The 24,608-nt window shown below is 53.1% G+C and overlaps 1 protein-coding gene across 2 annotated transcripts in view; it reads right to left on the bottom strand.

The window, feature by feature from the left end:
• Positions 1-24,608, bottom strand: part of MLLT1 (MLLT1 super elongation complex subunit) — a 67,834-nt gene extending 43,226 nt beyond the window's left edge. The window contains exons 1-3 of one of the 2 annotated variants that reach the window (XM_036120673.2): positions 24,445-24,608; positions 14,906-15,086; positions 6,068-6,150 (exon numbers count right to left, since the gene is read on the bottom strand). In XM_036120673.2, the coding sequence (XP_035976566.1) occupies positions 6,068-6,150; positions 14,906-15,086; positions 24,445-24,456 (276 nt within the window). In that variant the 5' untranslated portion in view covers positions 24,457-24,608. The remainder of the gene's footprint in view (positions 1-6,067; positions 6,151-14,905; positions 15,087-24,444) is intronic. The other variant, XM_036120672.2, reaches the window with a different exon arrangement.

Genomic DNA, 24,608 nt, shown 5'->3' with positions numbered 1-24,608 from the left:
GGGTCAAGAGTGGCTAAAAACCCCTCAGGCTGACACAAGAAAATGTCCTATGCTTGAGAAAATGCCTGTTTTTGCTGTGGGCAGAGACCCTCCCCACTCACCAGAAAAACCAAATGTCGTCTTTCTTCATCTCTGGAATGCTCACCTCCTCTGGGCCTGTGGAGGCTGCTTTCTCAGCTCACCTTTCTTACGCAGATTAACCAACAGGAGAGGACCCACCTCAACAGCAACAGTAACAACACACTCTTACCAAATGCTGGTACCTGCTGGGCACTGGGCCAAGCACTTTGCCTTTCTTTTTTTTTTAAGATTTTATTTATTTATTTGACAGAGACACAGCGAGAGAGGGAACACAAGCAGGGGGAGCGGCAGGCAGAGGGAGAAGCAGTCTTCCTGCTGAGCAGGGAGCCCGATGTGGGGCTCAATCCCGGGACCCTGGGATCATGACGCGAGCCGAAGGCAGACGTTTAACGACTGAGCCACCCAGGCGTCCCACGCTTTGCCTTTCATCTCTCTGAATCTTCCTACCGGCCTTGAAAGGCAGGCACAACTAGGAGCCGCATCGTGTGGACAGAGAAAACTGAGGCCCAGGGAAGTAAGCTGTCTACTCACTTCCCCCTTCGCTTACTATCTCAAAGATCAACTTACCTAGAGCTGCAGAGTAACCAAATGCAGCCCTTGCCTATGTCAGGGTGGAAAAGCCATCAGCAGATCCACTCGCAGTGACCCTACTTCAAACAGTACTCCAAGCCTGCAGAAGCTCCTTCTGCGGTGAACTCGTGTTTACTTTCCCACAACTGTCTGATCTCTACAAACCTTTGAAAGCAGGGACCCACATTCAGACAACTGCAGCACACAATGCCTAAAACACTCTCCCTGTCACCCAGATGTAAGCAAACACCAGGATTTGTGAGCAGCGGACGCCCTGGGTCATGCCTGTCTCGGGTATTTAGGCAACAGGTGTACACACACAGTCACAGGCTCTGCTGGCCCAAATCCCAGCTCTGCCCGTGACTGCGTGGCCTTCACCAAGTGACTGGGTAACCAGGAGCTCCTCCATCCACAGACTGGGGAGATCACCTTCCTCCAGGCCTCGTCTGGAGGCTCAGTAGGTAGCTACTTGGCAGAGCACCTGGCCCAGTGCGCACCCCCCACAGACCTGTGACAGGACTTGTATCCCAGGCCCCTCCCACAGTGGGCCTCGCTTCCTGAGTTCTCCCAGTTCAGGGCCGCCCTCTAGAGCTCTAGGGGCAAAACCACCTCCAGGAACAGAGGTGGCCAGTGTGGGTCCTGAGCAAGAACACGCGGCAGTTCTAAGAACAGGCTCACAGGGGCACTCCTGCCCCAGGCACACGAGCCTTGGCAGGAATTCGTCAGACAAGTCTATGCCTAGGAACGGGACCTTCCTTTTCCTTTTTTTAACAGAAAAAACAGCCGCACACCAACAGATTTCAAATGAAAACGCAAGCCAAAATTTCAAAAACCTACAATACCTAAAAATGAAAGAATCATAGTTAAGTAAATTCTGCCTCGAGAAACCAGACTTGAATAAAAACTCTTTAAATTGAACCAGAAGCCACCCTGGATGGCTGGACACACAGGGGCAGTGAGCTGCACATGTGCGCCCTCTAAAGGGGGCACCCGGGGAAGTGGCGGCATGCTGGGGCCTGGAAGAGGAGCTGGGACTAGAGGCTCAAGGAGCCCAGGGTCCTGCCCTGCCCTTGTGAGAGAGAGAGAGAAAGACAGACAGACAGACAGACACACACACACACACACACACACACACACCTGCTTACTCCCAATAAGAAAGCCCAAAGAGCACACAAGGATTCAGGACACCCTCAGAGGGGTTCTCTCTGCTTCCTCGATGCCCCAGTGGAAGTGAGGGTGCTGTGCCCAGGAGAGACACATCCTATGGCCAAAGGGTCACCAGGAATTCCCTTTGTTCCCCACCAGGGGCAGGACAGAGGGGTGGAACCTTGGGAACTCAGTATAGGAAGTCCGGATGCAAGGCTCAGGGGAGCAGTACAGGACGCGGCAGGCAGATGCAGTGACCCATGGTGGAGACCTTTCCTGGGGCTCCTACGGGGGTGGGCAGGTTGCACCTGCTCCATCTGGGTTTTGTAACACCCGGGGCTTCTGCATGTGGCTGGCCTAGCTCTCCCCCACCGCAAAAGGCTGAGAAAGGGGGTGCTGAACAAACAGAACCAACCATGGCCTGCCCCAACATCCTCCAACACGCAGCCGGCCCCACAAACCACCTGCCAAGCCAGGGGACTACAAAGGCCAGGCGCTCGATTCTCCCTCCAAGGGCTCCCTGGCCGCCCTCAGATACATGGTCTGACTGAGATTCCATAAACAGGGTAACAGCTCAGCCTGGAGGGACACTCCAGCATGCAGTTCTTACGCAGACCCAAACATAAAAAGGGGGAGGAGCAGCTCTTCTCTGGGACAAGTGTCCTTAATCACTGAAATGATCTGCCGCTGATCTGAGGTGAACCTCACACAATCCCAAGTAGTGGACGTGCCAGAAGGGAGACAACACTGGGCCATCTTGGCTCTGTGCCCACCCGCTGTGCAAGCTGGAGCAGGAGATACCCTCTTTGGGCTTCAGAGTCCCCAGCAGTCTCGAGGGGCTTGGAGACATGGGGGCCTGGCTCCAGCTTCAAAGCCAGAAAAAATGCTTCTGTGGTGAACAACCCTAAGTGTCCATCGATGGATGAATGGATCAAGAAAATGTGGCCAGTGTGTGTGTGTACGTCTACACACACAGTGGAATATTGTTTGGGCTTGGAATTTGGGACTTGGGAAATCTCAACAGGCTTGGGATTTTGAAGAAGAAAATCCTTCATAGATGAACCTAGTGAAATTACACTAAGTGAAATAAGCCAGACAGAGAAAGACAAATACCACATAGTATCACTTATATGTGGAACCTAAAAAAATAAGAAAATCATAGAAACGGAGAGTAGAAAGTAGTTATTAGGGGTTGGGGGGTGGGGGAAGTGGGGAGAGGTTGGCAAAAGGGTGCAAATGTTCAGTTGTAAGACGAATAAGGTCTGAGGATCTGTGTAACATGGGGACTACAGCTGATAATACTATCATTAATTGAAATTTGCTAAGAAAGTAGAACTTAAATGTTCTCCAAAAAAAAAAGGGTAAGGTGATGGATGTGTTAGTTAACTCGATGGGGAAAATCCTCTCACAAATGTGTGCATCTGCCAAATCATCACGTGGTGCACTTTATTTTTTTTTTTTTTAAGATATTTTTTATTTATTTATTTGACAGAGAAATAGAGAGCAACAAGTAGGCAGAGTGGCAGGCAGAGGGAAAAGGAGAAGCAGGCTCTCTGCTGAGCAGGGAGCCCGATGCGGGGCTCCATCCCAGGACCCTGGGATCATGACCTGAGCCGAAGGCAGCCGCTTAACCAACTGAGCCACCCAGGCGCCCCACATGGTGCACTTTAAATGTCTTATAATTTTGTCAATTACACCTCAATGAAGCTGAAAAAAGGAAAAAAAAAAAAAATGCTTCTGTGTCCCGTAGTAATCGGTCACCCCAACTGAGCAGTCCTCATGGGCGCCCAGGGGCTCCTGCAGCTCCCAGGGAAGACAGAAAGCGGCCCACGAGCCTGGGCGGGGCTTCCAGCAGCAGGCTCTGCAGGCCTGATGAGGGGTGAGGCAGTGAGGGCCGGAGCTGCTGCCTCCCTGTTGAACACTGAGCACCACCTGTCCTCCAGACGGTGAGCCCCTCAGAAGGCTCCATTCGGCTCATGGCCAAGAAGCTGGAACAGGGTCTGGATGGACCCCAAGCCCCCTCCCAGCTGCCAGAGCACCGTGCCTTCTCTGGGGGTACGTGAAACCGAGCAGCATCCCCCACCCGGTGGGAGAGGCCTAGGCAGCGACAACCACTAACAGAGGCTTCAGAAGCCACCACAGGAAAGGTGCCAGCTAAGGCGCAAGCACCAAGCACTCCTGCTTCTTGCCAACGTTTCGAGAGAAAACCTGGAGAGCAACAAAGGTCCCTGGGCCAGGAGAAAGGGCTCCAAGAGCCAGTGCCGCTGACGCAGCAAAGCACAGCCTCTGTGCGGGACTTCCTCCCCTGGTCTAAGCCCTAGGCTCCTGGCAGGCCCCTGGGGGGCACCGGGAAGCTGAGCGGGCACCCCACCACTGCCCAGGTGGCTGCAAACCCAGCTCCCACCTGGTGTCAGGGACTAGACAGCAGACAGGTCTCAGGAAACACAAAAGCCTTGCTGGCCTGGGGGGCCCCAGACTGCTTCTGAACCTCAAAGGAATGAATCTAGTTAACCCAGAGATGAGCTTTAAGTGGCCACAGGACTCCCACAGCCCCCACCCCTCAGAACACCGGTGCACATGAATACCGAGAGCTTTCTGCAGACGGACTCAGTCTCCCCAGCCATCAGCAGGCTGCTATCATCCTCCCCCACCACAGGCTGCCCCCAGGGAGCTGGGAGGCCAGCAACACCTGCCCTGAGACTCACCCCCGCATCCGTCCCCCCTCCACAGTCTCTGCCCCCTCCTCCACACTCCTGGAGCAGCGAGGCCTCCCTAGGCGGGACTTTGAAGACTGCCCTGCCGCCCGCTGCAGGGCCCAGCCCCAGCAGGGCAGTATCTCCCCTGCATCTCCCCCCTCAGCCTTTGCCAAAGAGACATGGAGCCTTTGCCCGCACAAGGGTGGCCACTCCCCAGGCCTCTCGAGTCCTGATCCCCCGAAAGCCTCGGGATGACCCACGCTTCTGTGACCTGGGCCCAAGAAGGCCCACAGCCAACTCTCACTGAGTCATACCCGCCGAAGTGGCACTCGGCTCCCAGTGGGTCAGCACACCTGAGCATTGTTCCCCGAGGCCCTCGATGCCTGGTGGTGTGTGGAACAGCCAGGGCTAAACAAGGGACTCAATTAGGCAAGCGGTGGCATCCGCTGGCCTCCCAGGGAGATCTCCTTCCTGAAGGAAGGCAGAGCTGCTTGCAGCCAGGCTAGCCGTGCGTGTGGAAAAGCACACCTCTGAGCCAGGAAACCTCACCATGGCCTCTTGGTGGCGCCTGTGAGAAGCAAAGGCAGGCTGCCAGGAAGGCTCTTTTTTTATCTTAATCACTGAGCTTAAAAAAAAAAAAAAGAAAAAGAAGTGCTATGGTCTGAATGTGTCCCCCCCAAATTCCTATGTGGAGTCCTAGCCCCCAGAGGTGACGGAAGGAGGAGGTGGGATCTCAGAAGGTGATTAAGTCCTGGGGGTGGAGCCCTCACGAATGGGATGCTTGTTCTTATAAGAGACCCCACACATCGCTGCCTCTTCCTCCACGTGGGGACACAGCAAGAAGTCTGTGACCTGGGAGAGGGCCCTCCCCGACCCAGTGGCCACCCTGATCATGGACTTCCAGCCAATAAATCTCTGTTGTTTATAAGCCACCCAGTCTGTGGTATTTAGTTACAGCAGCCCGGACGGAATAAAACAATATATGTAAATATACATATTCATTGTGTTTAAAAAACACACATGGAAGAAAATAAAACAAAACCCCTTATAACCCTACCCCCCAAATTACCCTTTTAACATGTTGATGAACATAACCCCTTTTATCTATGAATAATATACATAAACTTGCTTTTTTCACTCAACAATTAACCACCAGGTCATCGAAGATTCCGTATAGATGGACCATAAACATATCGAACCACTCGCCTACCGTCAGACGTTTACGTAACTTCTGCATCTTGGCCACTGCTCACGGCCGGCGACTAACACCCTAAGACCATCCATGGAATCTGGCCCTGTCGTGGCACGTCACTCCTGACTCAGGGCCCACACACACCTGCAGGGCAACTGAACGGGGATGTGGCCCGGCTGCTCCCCGAGAAGGCCACGTCCACGTGCACTCCCACCCGCCGTCCCAGCAGGCCGGTTCCCCAGCCCCTGCCTTCGTGCGCCAGCGCGCTGTAACTCGGATGTCTGCTCCAAGGGACTCCAACACTCCACCCCACAGGCAGCCCCAGCTCCACCTCCTCTTTTGTGAACGGTGAATCCTTCTCACTGCTATTCCAGGATCCTACCTTGTTTTTGAAGTACACCTCGATGGGCATGATGAAGCCAGCGTAACCCGACTCCTCCACTTTGTAAGGGGGCTCCTTGCACACTAAAAAGAAAGGGAAAATGCATCATCAGCTTCCTGCACGCTCGAAGGCCCAGCCGCTGGCAGCAGTACGCTCACGGGCCCTCTGCACTTTTCGGGGGCTCAACCGGCCTCAAGGGACTGCGGCCTTTCAGGAGGCCAGCTCCCCCTGGGAGTGTCGAATCCCCTGGACTTTGAAGCATCACAGGGCGCAGAAGGAGCAGAGCAGGAGAAAGGTGACCCCGCCACGGAAGGAGGGCGGCAGAGAGGCACAGGAAGGGACGTGAGACGAGCTAGGACAGAGTAGCCACTGCCAGCCACAGGCCGCATGAGCTCAACCGAATCAGGGCAGTGAGGTGCCAGGCCCTGTGTGGCCCCAGCGGCCCCAGCAGGGAGGGCCGTATCCACCACCTGCCGCTACTCACTCAAACACACGAACAGAGGCCCAGCTGGGTGCCAGGGACACCAACACGGGGAGCAGGGAGATGGGAGATGGTGACAGTGGGTCTGCGCTGGGACTCCCCTGGGTTCCATTTTAGCGCCTCACAAAGGCATTCCCAAATGACTTGTTAACCCCAGAGATAGGGGGAAAAAAAAAGTTGAAACTAAAAAGAACAGCAAAGTACAAGTAAAATGACCTCCAGCAACCACACCCTCCAGAATGAACCTCAATGTTTTGACAGGCATGCTGTCATGAAAATACCGTTCTCCCGCTTTTAAGAAAAATCAGAACAGTACAGGTCAGCTCCCCTGGTCCTTCACCCCTCCCTCTCCAGAGGCAATCACTAGTGGGAGACAGGAAAACATCCTGCCAATCGTGAAAAACCATTACGCACATGTCTGCACCAGTCAGATAATTCTTAAGTGGGCCAGAAACTGCTGGAAAACAGTGCATGGAACATAATGAAAAAGAATCTTTAAAAATTAAAATGGTGTAAGGTTTTTCTTTAAAAAAAAAAAAATCTTTTCAGCTCTCAAATATCTCATCCAATATTATATGTCAAATACCTCATGAATCTCATCTATCCCAAAAAAACTGGCCAACAGGGTAGGTTTGGAATAACTAGGGACCCTCAAAGGCAGGGCTAGCTGGAAAGCCTTGCATGGGACCCCAGCCTGCAAACCCCAGGGGAGCAGGGGACGGGCGTGTGGCTCAGGCTTCAGGAGCCCCTGCTGGCCTCACAGACCAGAGCGGGGATGAGCCGCAGGGGGATGAGCCGGCTTTGGCTCCAGGAACCTCACCCACGGCTCCCTCCCTCCACCCCATCCCACCCTCCCATGCTGAAGACCCTCCTCCCTTCAAAGTCCAGCTGGAAGCCGGCTATCATCTCCCCAGCTGTGTGCTCGCTGGGCGCTCTAGGAGCCAGCCCCGTGCCCTGCCACAGGAGACACTTCCGGGGGGGCAGGACCTTGCACACCGCCGGTATATGAGGCTTACTCAACTGGATTGACTTCCCCACCAGGCGTCGGCGGGGAGGGGGCTCCCAAAACAGCCCCAGGACATGCCACAGCACACAGCACAGCCTCCTGGAGGCCAGCAGTGGCCCCGGCTGCCTCTGTTGAGCACCCCGAACACTGTCACCTGACATAAGGGTCTCCGCATAAATCATTACTGCTGCCAAATGCAGTGGTGACAGCATCCATTCATTCACTCTGCCACTGTCCACGTCTGGCAGTGTCAGGTGCTGGAGTGATGACAGGCCATGAGGACGCCTCTGGTCTGGCACCGCTTCCTCTGTGTCACCACCCTCAGTCTGATGCTCAGCCCACCTAGAAGGAGGGAGCAGCCCTGCCTCCAGGACAACAGGCTGGGTCAACAGGTAGTAAACCCACATAACCCAGATGAGGTCAGCAGCAAATTTCTGTTCCAGCCGGCCTCCTTCTGCTCCTCAGACATACTCCCATGGGGGCCAGGTGGGAAGCTCCAGATACAGCCGACCCCAAGCCACCTCCTTATGCCCCTCTTAACCTGCACCTCCCCAGCACCCCACAGCTCAGGAGCCAGGCTGCCCACCACCCACCCAAGGACCCGAGGTCACCCCGACTCCTCCGTCTCCCAAGCTCACCTGTCACTGAGTGCTATCACGTCTACCTCCAAAACACTCTGGAATGCACCTACTGCCCCGGCGCCCCATGCCTCTGCTCCAGCCCAGGCACCCTGCCTCTCGCATGTTACTGGCCAGCACCTCACTGGCTATTCTGTCTCAGGCTCACTCCTGGGCATCTTCAGCACGGGCAGCTGTAATGATCATTCTGAACTGTGAACCGGACCGTGTCCCCTGATGGCTCCCCACTGCCCTCAGGACCAACTTCAAGTCCCTCAAGGGTGTTGCAAGGTGCTTTGTCATGACCGGCCCCATCTCTTGCCAGCCTGGCCTCAGGTCCTAGATCCAGCTACACTGACCCTCTCCCATCACAGATCCCTTTCTTCTGATGACCTCATCTTGAAATTGGGGGCTCCACTCCCTAACCAGAAGCCTACTGGTCAACAAAACCCATCCTGCCTTACAAAGAGCTCCCAGTAAGAGTTCCCACCTGTAGGAAAGAGCCCAAAGAAACAGGAATAATTCAGGGGTGCCTGGGTGGCTCAGTCGTCAAGCATCTGCCTTCAGCTCAGGTCATGATCCCAGGGTCCTGGGATCGAGCTCCGCATCGGGCTCCCCGCTTTGTAGGAAGCCTGCTTCTCTCTCTCCCACTCCCCCTGCTTGTGTTCCCTCTCTTGCTGTGTCTGTCAAATAAATAAATAAAATCTTAAAAAAAAAAAAAAAAAAGAAACAGGAAAAATTCAGGGGTGCCTGGGTGGCTCAGATGGTTAAGCATCTTGCCTTTAGCTCAGGTCATGATCCTGGGGTCCTGGGATCAAGCCCCACATGGGGCTCCCTGCCCAGCGGAGAGCCTGATTCTCCCTCTTCCCCTGCCCCCTGCTCTGCTCTCTCTCACTCTCTCTCTCTCAAATAAAATCTTAAAAAAAAAAAACCAGGAATAATTTGGAGACCACATGAGAACTTGAGGAAAACAACAAATTAGAGCCAATGTCCTCAGATCCAACACATGCCCAACAAATAAAAACAAAATACTTTAAAAAGGATAATTAGAAAGTAGGAAAGGGCTCTTAGAAGTTAAAAATAGAGTACTTACAATTTTATAACTCAATGAAAAGACTAGAAAGTAAAGTGGAGGAAACCTCCCAGGATGCAGAGCAAAAAGACGCATTTTTAAAGGGTGAGATGTAAAGAAACAGTTCAGATTAAACAAAGAGTAACAGTACCTAATATTTATAAAGCACCTACTGTGTGCCTAGCACTTTATAAACATATTTAATTCTTAGGACAACTTTGTGAGACAGATACCGTTATTTCTGTTTTACATAGGAAAAGATTTAAACATACAGGAGTTAAGTAAGAAGCACCCCAGAAAGAAAAAAGAGAAAATAAAAAGAAATTGTCAAAGAAGTAGAAGAAAACTTTTCAGAGTTCTCTAAATGGATGAAAAACCTCAATGTGAGACAGGAATCCATCAAAATCCTAGAGGAGAACATAGGCAGTAACCTCTTCAACATCGGCCACAGCAACTTCTTTCAAGACACGTCTCCAAAGGCAAGGGAAACAAAAGCGAAAATGAACTTTTGGGACTTCATCAAAATAAAAAGCTTCTGCACAGCAAAGGAAACAGTCAACAAAACAAAGAGGCAACCCACGGAATGGGAGAAGATATTTGCAAATGACACTACAAATAAAGGGCTGATAACCAAGATCTATAAAGAACTTCTCAAACTCAACACCCAAAAGACAAATAATCAAGTCAAAAATGGGCTGAACACATGAACAGACACTTCTCCAAAGAAGACATATGAATGGCTAACAGACACATGAAAAAATGTTCATCATCATTAGCCGTCAGGGAAATTCAAATCAAAACCACACTGAGATACCACTTTATACCAGTTAGAATGGCAAACATTGACAAGACAAGAAACAACAAATGTTGGAGAGGTTGTGGAGAAAGAGGAACCCTCTTACACTGTTGGTGGAAATTCAAGTTGGTACAGCCACTCTGGAAAACAGTGTGGAGGTTCCTCAAGAAGTTAAAAAGAGGGCTACCCTATGACCCAGCAATTGCATTACTGGGTGTTTACCCCAAAGATACAGATGTAGTGAAAAGAAGGGCCATATGCACCCCAGTGTTCATAGCAGCAATGTCCACGATAGCCAAACTGTGGAAGGAGCTGAGATGCCCTTCAACAGACGAATGGATAAAGAAGATGTGGTCCATATATACAATGGAATATTACTCAGCCATCAGAAAGGATGAATACCCAATTTTTGTATCAACATGGATGGGACTGGAGGAGATTATGCTAAGTGAAATAAGTCAAGCAGAGAAAGACAATTATCATATGGTTTCACTTATCTGTGGAACATAAGGAATAGCATGGAGGACATTAGGAGAAGGAAGGGAAAAAGGAAGAGGGGGGAATCAGAGGGGGAGATGAACCGTGAGAGACTATGAACTCTGGGAATCAAACTGAGGGTTTTGGGGGGTGGGGGGATGGGTGAGCCCAGTGATGGGTATCAAGGAGGTCACGTATTGCATGGAGCACTGGGTGTTATACGCAAACAATGAATCATGGAACACTACATCAAAAACTAATGATGTACTGCATGGTGACTAACATAACAAAAATAAACAAATAAAATAAAATACATTAATTTAGACACTGGCAAAAAAACCCCACAACAGACAGATACAATTGTTTCTATTTTACATATGAAAAGATTTAAGCATATAGGATTTAAGTAAGAAGCATCCCAGAAAGAAAAAAGAGAAAATAAAAAGAAATTGTCAAAGAAGTAGAAGAAAACTTTTCAGAGTTAAAAATGAAGGACACCAAACGTCCAACATTAAGAACAACAAAAAAGACCCCAGAAACAATGCTATAAAAAACATCCTAAATGCTTCTAGAGAAAAGCAAGCAAACAAACAAAACAGGTCATCTGCAATAGCATCAGAACCCAATAGCATCGGACTCCTCGGAAGAGGATGAAGCAGTATTTTAAAAGTTCTCAGTGATCACAAGTCTCAAACTAAAATATTATACCCAACCAAACTATCAGTCGAGTGTGAGAACAGATTAATGGCATTCTCCAATGCACTAGGAGTCAGAGTTTATTTCCCACATGCCTCTCTTCGAAATCGCTTAAGCAATTAGTCTCTTGGGACATTACTTTAGAAATTACTCCAGTAAAACAACAAGCCAAAACACAGGGTAATAAATAAATCCCCCCAGGAGAACAATAAAGTCCCAGGGTAGCGGCTAAAAAGGTGGCCTTGACAGCTGCCAGTCCTAATTAGAGAATTCTGAAAGATAAAGAGAACCAGAATGAAATATCCAGGAGGGGAAAAAAACTCCACCAAATAAAGGAAATGATGGAGAGGATGTGAAAAAAGTGAAGTTCTTTGGATATCAAAGAACAACACAAGGGGGAAAAAGGAGAGAAGCAAATTATTCAAAGTTATAGCCCAAACATGAGGCAAAGTAAACAGGGCGAAATTTTAATCAAGAATGACAGAAAGGACCCACCTGACCTTGACATGACCTTGAGCGTTCTCCTTTGGGTGGCCCAGAGCTCAGAGGATGAATGAAATCCTGGCAACATGACCCGCCCAACAGGGAACAGAATCAACAGAACAGTTGGTTTCCAACTTCTAGAATTAATCCCTAATCTGGGAGCAGAAGTGTAGCCCCCAAAAGGAGGGGTGTAAGGCTCAAGGAAAGGCAGGGGTGCTCAGGTCCTTCTCTTCCCAGGTGGAAAGTCAGAAAGCACGGACAAAAGTTGACAGGGCTGGAGAATCCATTTGTTCATTCAATAAATATTTAGTAAGCACCTACTGTATTCTTTCAGCACTGAGGTCACAGCAGCAAACTGCATATAGCAAGACATACATCTCTCGGGGGAGGAGGGAAGATGGACAAGATAATAACATGTGTAATTTGTTAAGATGGGGCTAAAAAGGGAAAAAAACAAAAACAAAAACAAAAAAACCAGCAAAAGGCTACGAAGCATGTGGCATGTGGGTGGCTGAGCAAAGAAACCGTGAGTTAGACCCAGCAGCCAGAGGTCTTCCTCCAAGGATGACGGGAGCCACTGTGGAGGATCCAAAAGGTGAGCAGGTTTGTCTCCTCATTCAAAGTCACAAAGACAACCACTGAAAACGAATCACTTACTTACAAAACTTGTTAAGAGATGCTGGAGGAAGGGCTGGAATTTAGCATAGAGCTGGTAAGTTAAAAACATTGTTTTAATTTGGAAAATCAGGAGGTAGCAAATTTGCTTCTACTACTTTTAAGATGTTCGGGAATGGGGCGCCTGGGTGGCTCAGTCGTTAAGCGTCTGCCTTCGGCTCAGGTCATGATCCCAGGGTCCTGGGATCGAGCCCCACATCGGGCTCCCTGCTCGGCAGTGAGCCTGCTTCTCCCTCTCCCACTCCCCCTGCTTGTGTTCCGTCTTTTGCTGTGTCTCTCTCTGTCAAATAAATAAATGAAATCTTTTTAAGATGTTCAGGAAGGAGAAATCCAGAAAGGGCTCAAGTGCTCCGGGGCAGCATGGCCAGTGTGAGACAGAAAGGAAAACTTCCCGTCCTGCACACTTCTGTTGGGTTTGTAGGAGCACGTATTTGATTGAAAAAATGCTTTTTAAGTAGATCATGTGTAATTTCAGAGAGCCCTGTGTGAAATTCACACTCTCTTTAACCTGATCCATGTCTCGTTGACAACCGGCAAGATGAGTGTGGTCAACACGGCCACGTTCACGATGTGATACATTTGGTGCAGCTGCTCCCCGAGCTCGGGCATCCACGCTCACTGACAGACTTCGCAAGCAGCACGCTTCAGCTACTGATCACACCTCTGCCCCCGAACTGACGCCTTCAGAGAGTGTGCCCCGCGCATCACCCCATTTCCCAAGTACCTGGAACTCAGCAGGTGCCGCCTCCCTGCGACCACCACGGGCTACTGGGCCTCTCTGAACCTCAGTGACCACATCTGCCTTGAGGGATTCTGGGAGGCCCCACGTGGCAGGGTTGTCACGAGCATGGCACAGAGCAAGTACATGATAAACGCAGACTGCCATTCGTGTCGCTTCTGGTGCCCAGGGGGACACAAAGGTGAAATAAACAGCTTAAAGGTGGATGGAAACATCCCACCGGGGCCACCCCAGAGAGAAGGGGAGAAGACGGGGGAGGGCAACGGTGAAGAACTGGAGAGGAAGCTGCCTAAGGAGCTCGGAGGGCCCAGCCCAGGAGGACAGCACCGACAGCAAGCAGGAACACCCGAGGGAAGGGGCGTGCGGGTGCTGATAACAAGCGGGCGCTGCCCCAGGCCGGTGGGCAGACCCGGCTTTAAAGCACAGGCCGTGCAGCGAGCCCTCTTGAGCCTGTCTCCCATCGGTCAGGGCGCTGTGGGGAGACTGCACGGGGACCCCGAACGGGAAGAGAGCTTAGCAGGAAGTGCCCAGTAAGCACCATGGACTTATTCCTGAAGGTGCTTGATAGACATGTGCTGTTGTAGTAACCGAGCTGCTTTCCTCCAGGATGCTCAAGAAAAGAAGGAAAAGGAGACCAGGAAAGGAGAAATGAGGGAAAGGAATAGCTGAAAGCCGATGGAAGAAACCAGAAGAAAAACAAATGGCTACCACACCGCTAGGAATCTCCAGTTGCCTTCCCTTGTGAACCACAACTTTCTGCATGTGTAACAGAAGTCATTTCCCCACTAGAGCACAAGCCACTTGCTGGCACAGGCCCAGGCCCCCAGGGGATCCCACGCCGTGCTCCTGCTTCAGCCTGAGGCCATCCACGCTTGCTCACGCTCAGCCCCCATGGGCCCCTGCACTTGGGGCAGAGGGCTCAGCAGTGGCTCTCCCCACCCTGCAGTACTTTTCCAGCAAAAAAGTCCCTCTCTCCTTTATCAACACATCCGTTCAAGAAATTATTTACTGGACCCCTGTGACTGACGTGCCACACTTCACCCGGGGGGACTCAATGATGAGAAGAGCAGACACGGCACCGGGCCCACAGAGCTAAGGAGACAGTCACCAACTTCAACCCAAATTCCCTAGGCAGTGCTCTCCGACCGCCCCCCCATAAGCTGGGTAAGTTCCCATCTCTCGGCCCCCTCAGACTACTGGGCCACAGGTAATCGAGATCTGTGCAGAATACATGAATGAGGCGTTTCCTTCTGCTCCACAAACAGCAGTCTGAGGGGTGGTACAGGGAAGGAAGACACACAAAACAAGATAGCAATGAAATGAGAACCCTTTATGCTTTTTGCCCCAAATATCACAAATTCTTAAAATGGCATCTCTCATCAAATGTAGGCCCAATAAGCAATTTCCTGATTACTCACCAGGTGGGAGTAAGTCGCCCTTCCCACCCACTGGCCACTGGCTACGTTCTCTGCATGCTTCTCAGAGCCCAGGTCTAAACAATGATACAAGACACAGTCACCACGTCCTTGGGGTTTTCCCTACAATGATCTCATGAGCTGAAGGAGAAGCAGAGAGGAGGGAGGAGGACCATCTTATTTTAAAGTCAGAAAGGGCCGCATCCTGTCTGGGTACCTTCCCTCCAGCATGGAGAGGAGTGCAAGCCAGAAGCTCAGAGTGTGGGCCCCGTTGCTCCCGAGGAGAGGGAGGAAACAAGCCTTTCAAGGAGTGATGACACATGGATTATGTCACAACACTCGGTCCCTGCAGGGCTGCCCCACCAGGCTGGAGGCACTCACCACGCTTGGGCTTGGGGAAGCTGTCGTGCAGCCGGAAGACCACTTTCTCCACGAAGTGCTGGATTTCACATTGCTCAGGGCCACGGACAAACACCATCCAATCGTGGGTGAACCCCTCTGTGGTGGGCTTCTTGCGCAGTTGGGCGCGGTGTCCCAGCTCTAACTTGACCTGGACAGTGCACTGGAGGGAGAAAGACGCCGGCACGGGTCAGTGAAAAGCCCAGAGCAGGGGACCACAAGCCTTCCCACCCTATCGTCTACAGAGCATGGTGAACGCTGGCCACGGGAAAAGACAAGACTCTTGAGCACTGCCATGGGATTCTCAACTCACAACGAGGGCACAAAGAGCCTTACGGTGGACGAGGCACCATGCGAGCTGCTTGGCAGGCCCACTAGAGGCCCTGCTGTTTCCTCCCGTCCTCATCCTCATCCACCATCTCAGCCAACCTCCCTGCTGTTCCTCCAACAAGCCCTGCTCATTCCTATCTCGGGGCCTCTGCACCTGCGGTTCCCCGTCTCAGGTGCTCTTTCCCTAGGCCTTTCCAAGGCTGGCTCCTTCCTATCACTGAAGTCTCGGCTTGAATGTCACCTCCCCTGGGAAGACCCCCTGGCCACGCAATCTGAAGGCACCCACCACCACCCCGGTCACTCTGTGTCACATCCTATGTTCTTAGCATCTGTCACTGCTGGAACTCCTCGGCTCACAATCTGTTATTGGCCCTGCTCGGATGTCGGACTCTTGGGGGTGGCGCCTTGTCCTGAGCTGGAATCCTCACCAAGAGCTCTCTGAATACATCTCCCAGTGTGACCTACAGTGCAGTTCCTTCATTTTACAGATGAGGAAACCAAGAGCCCGGGACTGAGCTGCTAAGCAGCACACCGTCAGCTGGTAGGGAGCAGGGCCCGGATTCAAGCACAGGTGTGTCCCCCGAGGGCCTGCTTCCGGGGCCCCTCTGCCATCTTGCCTCCCTGGTCAAGTCACCCAAGCTCCTTGATGAAAGCGTGTTCCCTCTCCTCTGTCCCGTGGGATGCCTCTGGAGAACAGAGACCCTTTGGGTCACCTGAGTCCACACAAACACTGGCTTTCAGTTTTAAGGGCAGAATAGTGGTTCACAGTGCAAATGGAGGGGCCAGGATGAAGCCACCTGGGGGACGGGTCCCAGGTGGACCTGCAGCCCCGGCAGCCAGGCTCCCTTCCTTACGCACGTATGTGACTCTGTGCTTGAAATGTGAGGGAGCTCGTGCCAGTTCCACTCCACTGAACACAAAGCCACAAAACGTTTACAACTAGGTGGGCCAAAACCACCGACAGGGAACCCACTGTAAACATCCACTCTAGTCTGTAAGATCCTCCCCAGGCTTCTCATAGATACGGCCTGACACCTAGTATCAAATGCAAGAATGCCACAAAGAAAGCAGAGGCCAAGCGGACACTTGTTTCTAAGTGCTGAGACAGCCAAGAGCATGTTACTGGGTGGCGTGCAACCCACACTTACCCAGCAAAGCCCCCCCTCCGCCCCCGTGCCCCCTCTAGGGAACCACCCTCCCCGCCGCCCACCAGAGACCTCCTGCTCTGTACTTTGGAACCCCTTTCTCCCCAGCTGACCTTGCGTGTCCTCCTGCCTCTTCTATGATTCCCAGTCCCCGCTCCCCCAGGAGCAGATTGCCGCACCAGCGTCCTCCCTCCCTCCTTGCTCTCTCGGTCACTGCCAGGAAAGCAGGACAGACACAAATGATCGCTCTGCCGGTGCAGCTTTCCATGGCTCGCCACTCCCTCAGAATAAAGTCCAAACGCCTCAGCACACCTCCCGCCTCCCACCTGTGTGTTTCCTCAAGTCCAAGATGCTCATCGTTTTTCACTTTTTAAGCTTTTTGAAGTCAGAGTGTGTCTTGCCATCCACGTGTAGGTTTTATGTGTTGAGGTATGCGCACAGGTGCACACACACAAAAACATGAGCCATCCCCAAGCTGGTGGCATGCCTTAGAGGCTCCGCGGTGGTCTGGGTACAGCACCCACTTCATCCCCCCCGCCCCCTTGGCTGCTCACTGCTGCCTCCTCAGGGACCACATCTAGCTCATCCTTTACTTCCGTCTTGGAACCACCATATACGAGGCATCAATAATACAAGATAATTTAAACTAGAGAACCTTCCTAGATCAGCAAATTCTAAGTGGTGATTTCCAAGAGGGAAGGGCCAATAAGGACACTGATAAGGAGAGGGGGGTCCCAGTGTATGGAAGAGCTGCTGGGAGGCTCTGCGCACTTAGCGAGCCAACTGTAAACCACAGAGTAGGAGGTCCCCCAGCACGGGATCGCAGTCACTGTGGGGCTCCACAGGGAAAAGAGGAGGGGCTTGCTGGGTCCAGGGCCACTAGAAGGCCGGGTGGGGGTTGGGATGGAGCATTTAGATTCCCCACAGCAGAACTGACAGCCAATTGTAAGCAGATGATGGATGCAAGGAAACAGTATCTGAGTAAAAATTCCCCGGCAATTGTGTACAGTTTAGGCTGAAGGCAGAAAAGGACAGACAGACAAACAACAAGCCTGCTAGGAGGCAACCAGAGGGAGGGGCTGGAAAAGGAGATTTAGCCGAGTCTGAAATGGGAGAACTGGCAGGACTTAAGAGTGGATGGGGCGCCACTTAAGAGTGGAGGGGCGCCTGAGTGGCTCAGTCCGTAGAGCATGCAGCTCTTGATCTCAGAGCCGTGAGTTCGAGCTCCCCCCTTAAAAAAAAAAGAAAAAAAAGACCGGATAGAAGAGAGACAAGGAAGCTCAAGCCCAAGACCCAGGACACTGGGACGCTGCCGATGCCATGTGGTGGCAGGGTGTGGGGAGGGGACAGGCGACAGGATACTCAAGGGGGAACCACCACACAAAAAGCTAGAAACGAGGGAGCAAACGTCTGGATAAACAGGTAATGCTCAAATCAACCCAAGCATCCATGTGCAGAGCACGGCACATGGTCCACGTTCAACATAAATGAGCCCGACCGGTACTTACATTACCCCGAGTGGACTGGAACCCCCAGATGCCCTTACACACAGGACAGAAACTCTGCCTTCACACTGAGAAATCGGGAGGTGTTCCTTGGACCGCTGGGAGGGTTACAGGTGAACTAACTACATATGATCATAACCACATGCCGGCAGACGACTCTGACTTTTGGTTCTTGGGCGTTAACTCACACGTCCTGAGAGGTCTCCTCAGAGTGGGCTATTCACCAAGCCGGCTGCCTTCTCAGCAGTTCTGATTAGCTGGGGCTCCTACCCAGGGCACACCAGGGGCAGGGCAGTTATTGTGAAAGAATGGAAGACCACAGTTCCATCGGAGAGGGAGAGAACGAAGCGCCAAGAAACTGCCCCAGAGGCCAAAGTAAACAGGAAGGTTGTGAAGCAGCGCTGGGTGATCTCTGCAGCTGGCAGACCATGCCCAAAGCTCTGCCCGGGCAGCATCTATGCCCCCGGGGCTGGCGCCAACTCAGCCTGGACACTCCCCCCCCCCCCCCCGCCTTGAGGGGCCGAAGACAGCGTGTGCTGGTGCACTACCAAGAGGAATGCCCCCCCACCAAATGCTGGAATCTTTCAAGAAATAAAGATGGTGGAGTCACACGGATTCTGAGCCCACTGTCTTGGAAAAGAAACCACTAATTCAGTAAGACATTCAAGCTACTTGAGCTGGAGACAGGCGAGAAACTGAGCCCTCCCCAGCTACTCTGACTTGTCAAGTCATGATAATTTATTAGCACAACTAAGCCAATTCCACCTTCAAGGGTTCTGCCCCCCTCCTGCCTTAATCCACCTGGACTCCTTCCCCATGCAGCAGAACCAAAGAATTGAAGTGAATCAGTTAGCTCTTTCTCCAGGAAGGGTGCCTGGCTTTATAAAGAGGTTAACTGCCAGTTAGTTAAGCTCTCAACTGTCTCGGAAGGAATGCATTTCACTTGTCCTGCCTGCTGCTTGGAGGCACTCTGCTCAACCTCCAAGTGGGTGGCTGGAAGTAGCCCCAGGGACCCAGCCTCAGTGCCTCAGTGATATCCCAGAACCCTGGGAACCACTTTGCCACCCACTCCCCCCACAAAAGCTGGGAACAAAGGGGGAACATTCCACACCTGCCCCGGAAAGAGTTCACTATTTTACTTCTGGGATATCATCTGGAAGACCCTCAAATGGAGATGGAGCAGCTCCAGGGCTCTGAGGGTAATCGGAGACAGTTAGGCTTGGGCTGAGGGCCTTTAGCCATGCACTGCTCTCTCCAGATCAACTGGAACCCAAGGGTGGTAATCCTAAGTCCTGCAAGCCAGGCAAATAGACCCTGGAGGGCACTTCTTCACTGAACAGTAGAGATCCCCCCAAATGTGGACTCATAGTGAGCCAGCCTCCTTCCAACAGCTCCGCTGCTTCTAAGGCCTTTCCTCATCGGATTCTTCCCGTGTCCCATGAACCCTGCCCTCGGCCTGGGCCCCCAAAGGCAGGTCTTTAACAATGAGTTTATCTGTAAGAGTTCCCCTGATTTCCTCGTGGGAATTCTCTTCAACAGATGCCCTTTCCCCTAGGAATTCATACTTTACCAAGTGGTATAATTATGCCTGGAGTTTGGCTACTGTATCCAATTCCCTCAGATACAACAATTCCCTCCCCTCCCAGGAGGAGAGAACACCGAAGAGCCTTTTCCCCTCATCGGCCTAGATTGACCGTGCCAAGTCCAACTGGGTCTGGCACGGCTGCTGGCAACATGGTCCACACATACACAAGTGGGAGAAGGTGCTGGTCCCACAGAGCCATAGCAACACAATACCAAATAAAACACTCTTTGCAGAACTTTCTCCCCGCCAGACCCGGCTGGAGGCTCTCAAGAGCAGTTACTGGATCAGAACATGAGAAAGATGGGAACATGATGGATATCCCTCAGTGACAATCCTCTCAAGCAAAAGACTGCCCACCCAGAGGTGGGGACAGAGCCAAGGGACCTCTCACAACCCCTGCACGAGGCCTTGGTCTTCTAACCAGTGACACACGGGGGGGGGTGGGGTGGCCAGCACCTGTGCTCTTCATCTGGCCTCGTCCCTTTGGCCCAGGGCATAAGGTTAATGACAAAGGGACAAGAAGGGGCTCGGTGAATGTCTCCCTGAAAACTAAGGTAAGTGTGCAGACCATGAGGAGATGCGATGACACCCCCAATCCTTAGTTTGCAGGTTCCCGGGAAGACTGACCCTTACCAGCTGGCCAGGAGGGCTTGGACAGGGTACTACATACGTGTATTGACATTCATGCCCACAGACGTGGAGATGGTGTACCGGCTATCACCAAAGTTCTCCAAGAAGCAGCACTGGGAGATTTCTGAAGGAGCACAACCCTAATCAAGGCATCGTCTACATGCCAGGTGGGCCTGGTTACAAAGTGACTGATTCCTAGTTACTTTTATTCAACCAACAAAGCTAAGCGCAAAACTTTGAGTTAGAAACTATGATGGATACAGGGCGCCTGGGTGGCTCAGTCTGTTCAGTGCCTCTTGATTTCAGCTTAGATCACGATCTCAGGGTCATGGGACCGAGCCCCGCATCAGGCTCCATGCTCAGTGGGGAGTCTGCTTGAGATTCTCTCTCCCTCTGCCCCTCCCCACCAGTTCACTCACTCTCATGCTCTCTCTCTCTAAAATAAGTAAGTCTTTAAAAAAAAAAAAGGAAAGAAAGGAACTATGATGGTTATAAAGGTGAAGAGGATTCTGGTTCCTACCTCAAGTACTATACAACATAGTAACTTTAGGACAAACCACTCAGCAGGTCAACTTTCCAGTGATGGTCTCAGAGCTGGGTGGGGGAGAACCCCATCACCCTGAAGTTAGTGCTCTGTGCAAGTCTGAGCCTTTCTCCCCAAGGTTTGGGAAAAGGACACAGTTCCCTAAGAATCCCACCTGGTCCTGACTCCTCTCGGGACCCTCCTGAGCCTCCATTTCCATATCTGTAAACTGGGCCATCGCTGTCAGAAACAAACCTCCTCTTCTGGAACAACAGAGGATGGTCAACAGCAGTGGGATCTCACACTTGAACTTGGGAGAATCAGCAAGTATCATTTCAACTGTGTGATTCAATGGGTCGGCCGCCTACCTCAGGTGCCAGGCCCAGGGCTTCTGTGAAGGGAAGACTCCCTGGTCCTTCAGAGAACAGGACCATCCAGATGCTGACACCACCCCTGGATCCCTAGGCCACCCCTGTGCCCAGAGACACTGTCCCCATTCTCCTTCCTCCACGTTCTCACCATCTGCTCCATCTTCACCCATGCCATCCTTCCACACCACCCATGCCTCCTGGCCATGACCCCCCAAAATATAAAACCCACAACGGACCTGTGAGTCTGGACTGGGGGTTGGGTTAGATGGGTTAAAGTCAGGGCAAAGGTAACCAGAAAGACTTTTCCTGACCATGGGGTAAGGATTTCAATGCTGAGAAGCTGGGAGCCCAGGGCAAAATGCAGAATCCCCCTTCTTAGCTGAGCCTGAAAGTTCTAGAGACTAAGGCAGAAAGGTAAAGAGAATCAAACCTTCCCAAAGCAAGAGGGGCAAGAGGCCCTTAGGGAAAAGTCCTGTTGTTTCCCATCAGGCTGAGCCATTTACAGGTTTGGGGCAACTCAAGGGAGAAAGGGAAAGCCGAGATTCTAGTGAATTCAAAGCGTTTTCCAGGCACCAAAGTCATTCCTGAACACTCACAGCCAACTCACTCACTTGGGTAAAGGACACATTCTCTCCTGTCTTCCCAGGAACTGCCATCTCTGTAAGAAAGGGACAGAGCTCCTGGCCTCTCCCACACTGGCAGAGATGCAGCCAGGAATAGAGAATCAGACTATAGAATGCCACATACTTTCCTTTGGGGTCAGTTTCACTCGCAAATACTTCTGTAAGGATCTAGACTAGCACTGCCCCATGGAACTTTCTGCCACGATGGTACTGTTGTCTCTCTGAGCTGCCCATTAAGGTGGCCAGCAGCCCAGTAGTGGTGGTTAATGGGCACTTAAACTGGGGCTGATGCCACTGAGAAATGGCCTTTTTCGCTCTGGTGCATGTGAATGTAAACAGTCACAGGTGCTAGCGGCCGCACACCAGGCAGTGGAGATCTCACTCTCCCAGCCCAAGTGTGATCACCAGTCCACTCAAGCAAGACTGTTCTCTCCCTCTGTCACGGCCAAGAATGCCACCTATCCCCACCATTCCACTTACATAAATGACAACAACCCATATGGCCAGGTCCTGGCAAATCACAGGGGAATGGACACATTTGGGCTGAAGATACCTCCCTGGGGGACTAGCAGGTGGGGTGACAGGAGGGAGCCACATTCTATGCCTGCCTGGTACCCAACAAGACTTTCCCATGGAGGGGGGGCTTCACTGAGCGTGGACACTGAAGGTATATTCTCTTTTGTTTTTTAACTCAGTGCAGGCTGGAGGCAACAAGCTCTGTCCCTTCAAGAGAAGTGAACTCACACCATGCTACAGAAATCCACCACTGAATAGCTATAAACTCGACCCCACCTCTCAAGAGAAAGGCCACAATGATCCTGTACCACCACAGGTGACCGGGATGGGCAAGGGGAGGTCTCCTGCCCACGCGCCCCTGAGACCTCACAGCCACACAGCGCCTTACCAGACAGAGCCGCCCCAGTGGCGCCAGCAGCCAGGGACGCCCCAACCTGCCCTCACTAACTGCGGATTTCAGCTGCCACCCCCATAGCCCCACACCACCGCCCTTCCTGGCCTCGCGCCCCTGGAAGCCAGGGGCAGGGGGCAAGGATGAAGAAATAAATGACCCCATGTTGGGGACCACAACAGTCCTGGGCTTGAGAGAGGAAGGGGCATGGGTACTGAAGAGGAGACCGTGCAGAGCTGGTGAAAGCGGGACCAGGGCCTGAAAGGCCTCAGGTTTACTTAAGCTGACAGACTCCGGGTTTCCAGACGGAGGAAAAGGGGCCATAGGGAGGGTTTATGGAGGTTGGGGAACCACCCTGAGTTTGGAGCAAGGCCCTAAGATGCTGGGGAAGGCAGGGATACGGGGTGTGCTGGGGGGAGAGGACAGTGGCTGAAAGCCAAAACGTCAGGCTGGGGGATGTCGGGAGGAAGTGGGAGACCCCGAATGCAAGGAGAGAGGTACAGGGGGGCTGGGGAAACTGCAGGTCTGTAAAGGGAAGCCAGCTGAGGGTGCAAGAGGCAGACTGAGATCTGGACTGGGGGAAAATGTGGGGAAGTGTAAATCAGGGCTGCAGGGGCAAAGAGGACCCAAGCTGAGGAAAGTGAGGTATCTGGTGTCTGAAGGGCTTAGGGGCTCCAGGTCAGAACATAAAATGCCCCTGGGCCTGGTCTGAGAGAAGGATCTGAAGGTTAAAGAGGGCCCTTCAGGCACCAGGGGCCGAGGGACTGACCAGGGCCTGAAACCAGAGGGAGCTGAGGAAGCAAGGGGCGGGGAGGTCAAAAGTGTCTGAGGAAGCAAGCCCAAGTCCAAAGTGGGGATGAGGGGGTGAGCTCAACGCAGGTCTGGGTCCTTGTGGGAAAAACCCAGGCCCCAGCCAGAGTTCAAGGGTAAATGGTCACCTAGGCTAAGGCAGCGGCAAGATCAAGGGGGAGAGAAGGCTGGGTCCTGGAAGAGAATGAGGGATAAGAAGGCTTAGGGTGGGCCCAGGTTTGAGGAAACGGGAGGCTGCACCAAGGTCCCGGGGATTCTGGGGGGGCTGGGGGTGGGGAGGCTGGCGGGGGGGGGGGGGGGGGGGGGCGGGGACTCAAACCCCAGCAACTGGTTTGAGGAAAAAGCAGCAGCAGGCTGCGGGCTCACTTAGTTTGAGGGGACTCTGGGCCAAGGGTCCGGAGAGAGAAGGAGACAGGCCCTAGATCCAAAGAAGGGTGGTACAGCCCAGATCTGACAAATCTGAAGGGTCCCAGGGGTAGCTGTGGGGCTCTCTGGACTGGGCTGGAGTTCCCAGGGGTGCCTGCGGGGACTCTGGAGTGGGCTGGGGTCCAAGGGGTTCTGGGCCGCACTGGGGTCCCAAAGGGCATCGCAGGGGTTTCTAGGCCACCTGTGGGGGCTCTAGGCTGGTTCAGGGGCCCGAGGAGCGTCCCACAGGGTGCTGGGCTGGACTGGAGTCTCAGGGGGAGTCCCAGGGGAGTCTGAGCCGCCTGTGGAGACTCTGGCCTGGGCCAGGGTCCCGAGGAGTGTCCCAGAAGGCTCTGGGCTGGGCTGGGATCACAAGGGGCATCCCGGGGGGTCTGGGCCGGGCTGCGGTTCCGGGGGGCGTCTCAGGGGGCTCTGCGCCGGGCCAGGCCGGCGTCCCCAGAGAAGTCCGAGACGCTCTGGCCGGGCCGGGGTCGCGGATGGGGGAGGGGCGCCCCCGCCCCACATAAAGGCCGGGGGAGCGGCGGGCGAGCACAAAGCGGGGCGGGCGGGAGCTGAGCGTGGGCGGGGAGGCCGGGACCCAGGAGGGCCCGGCGGGCGGGTCGTGGGAGGGAGGGAGGGGACCGGGCGGGCGGCGGGCTGCGCTGGGGCGGCGCGGCCGCTCCTCACCTGATTGTCCATGGCTGGCGCCCCGCCCCGCCCCCGGGCCCCGCGTCGCTCGCCGCCGCCGCCGCTCAGCGCCGCCCCGCCGCCCTCATTGTCTGTCAGGCGCCGCCACCGCCGCCGCTCCCGGCTGCCCGCCCGCCCGCCAGCCCCGCGGAACCGGAAACCAC

The sequence above is a fragment of the Halichoerus grypus genome, chromosome 1, assembly GCF_964656455.1.
Source record: "Halichoerus grypus chromosome 1, mHalGry1.hap1.1, whole genome shotgun sequence".
NCBI lineage: Eukaryota > Metazoa > Chordata > Mammalia > Carnivora > Phocidae > Halichoerus > Halichoerus grypus.
Note: the sequence above shows the minus strand (reverse complement) of the source record. Positions and strands in the feature narration are given on the sequence as shown.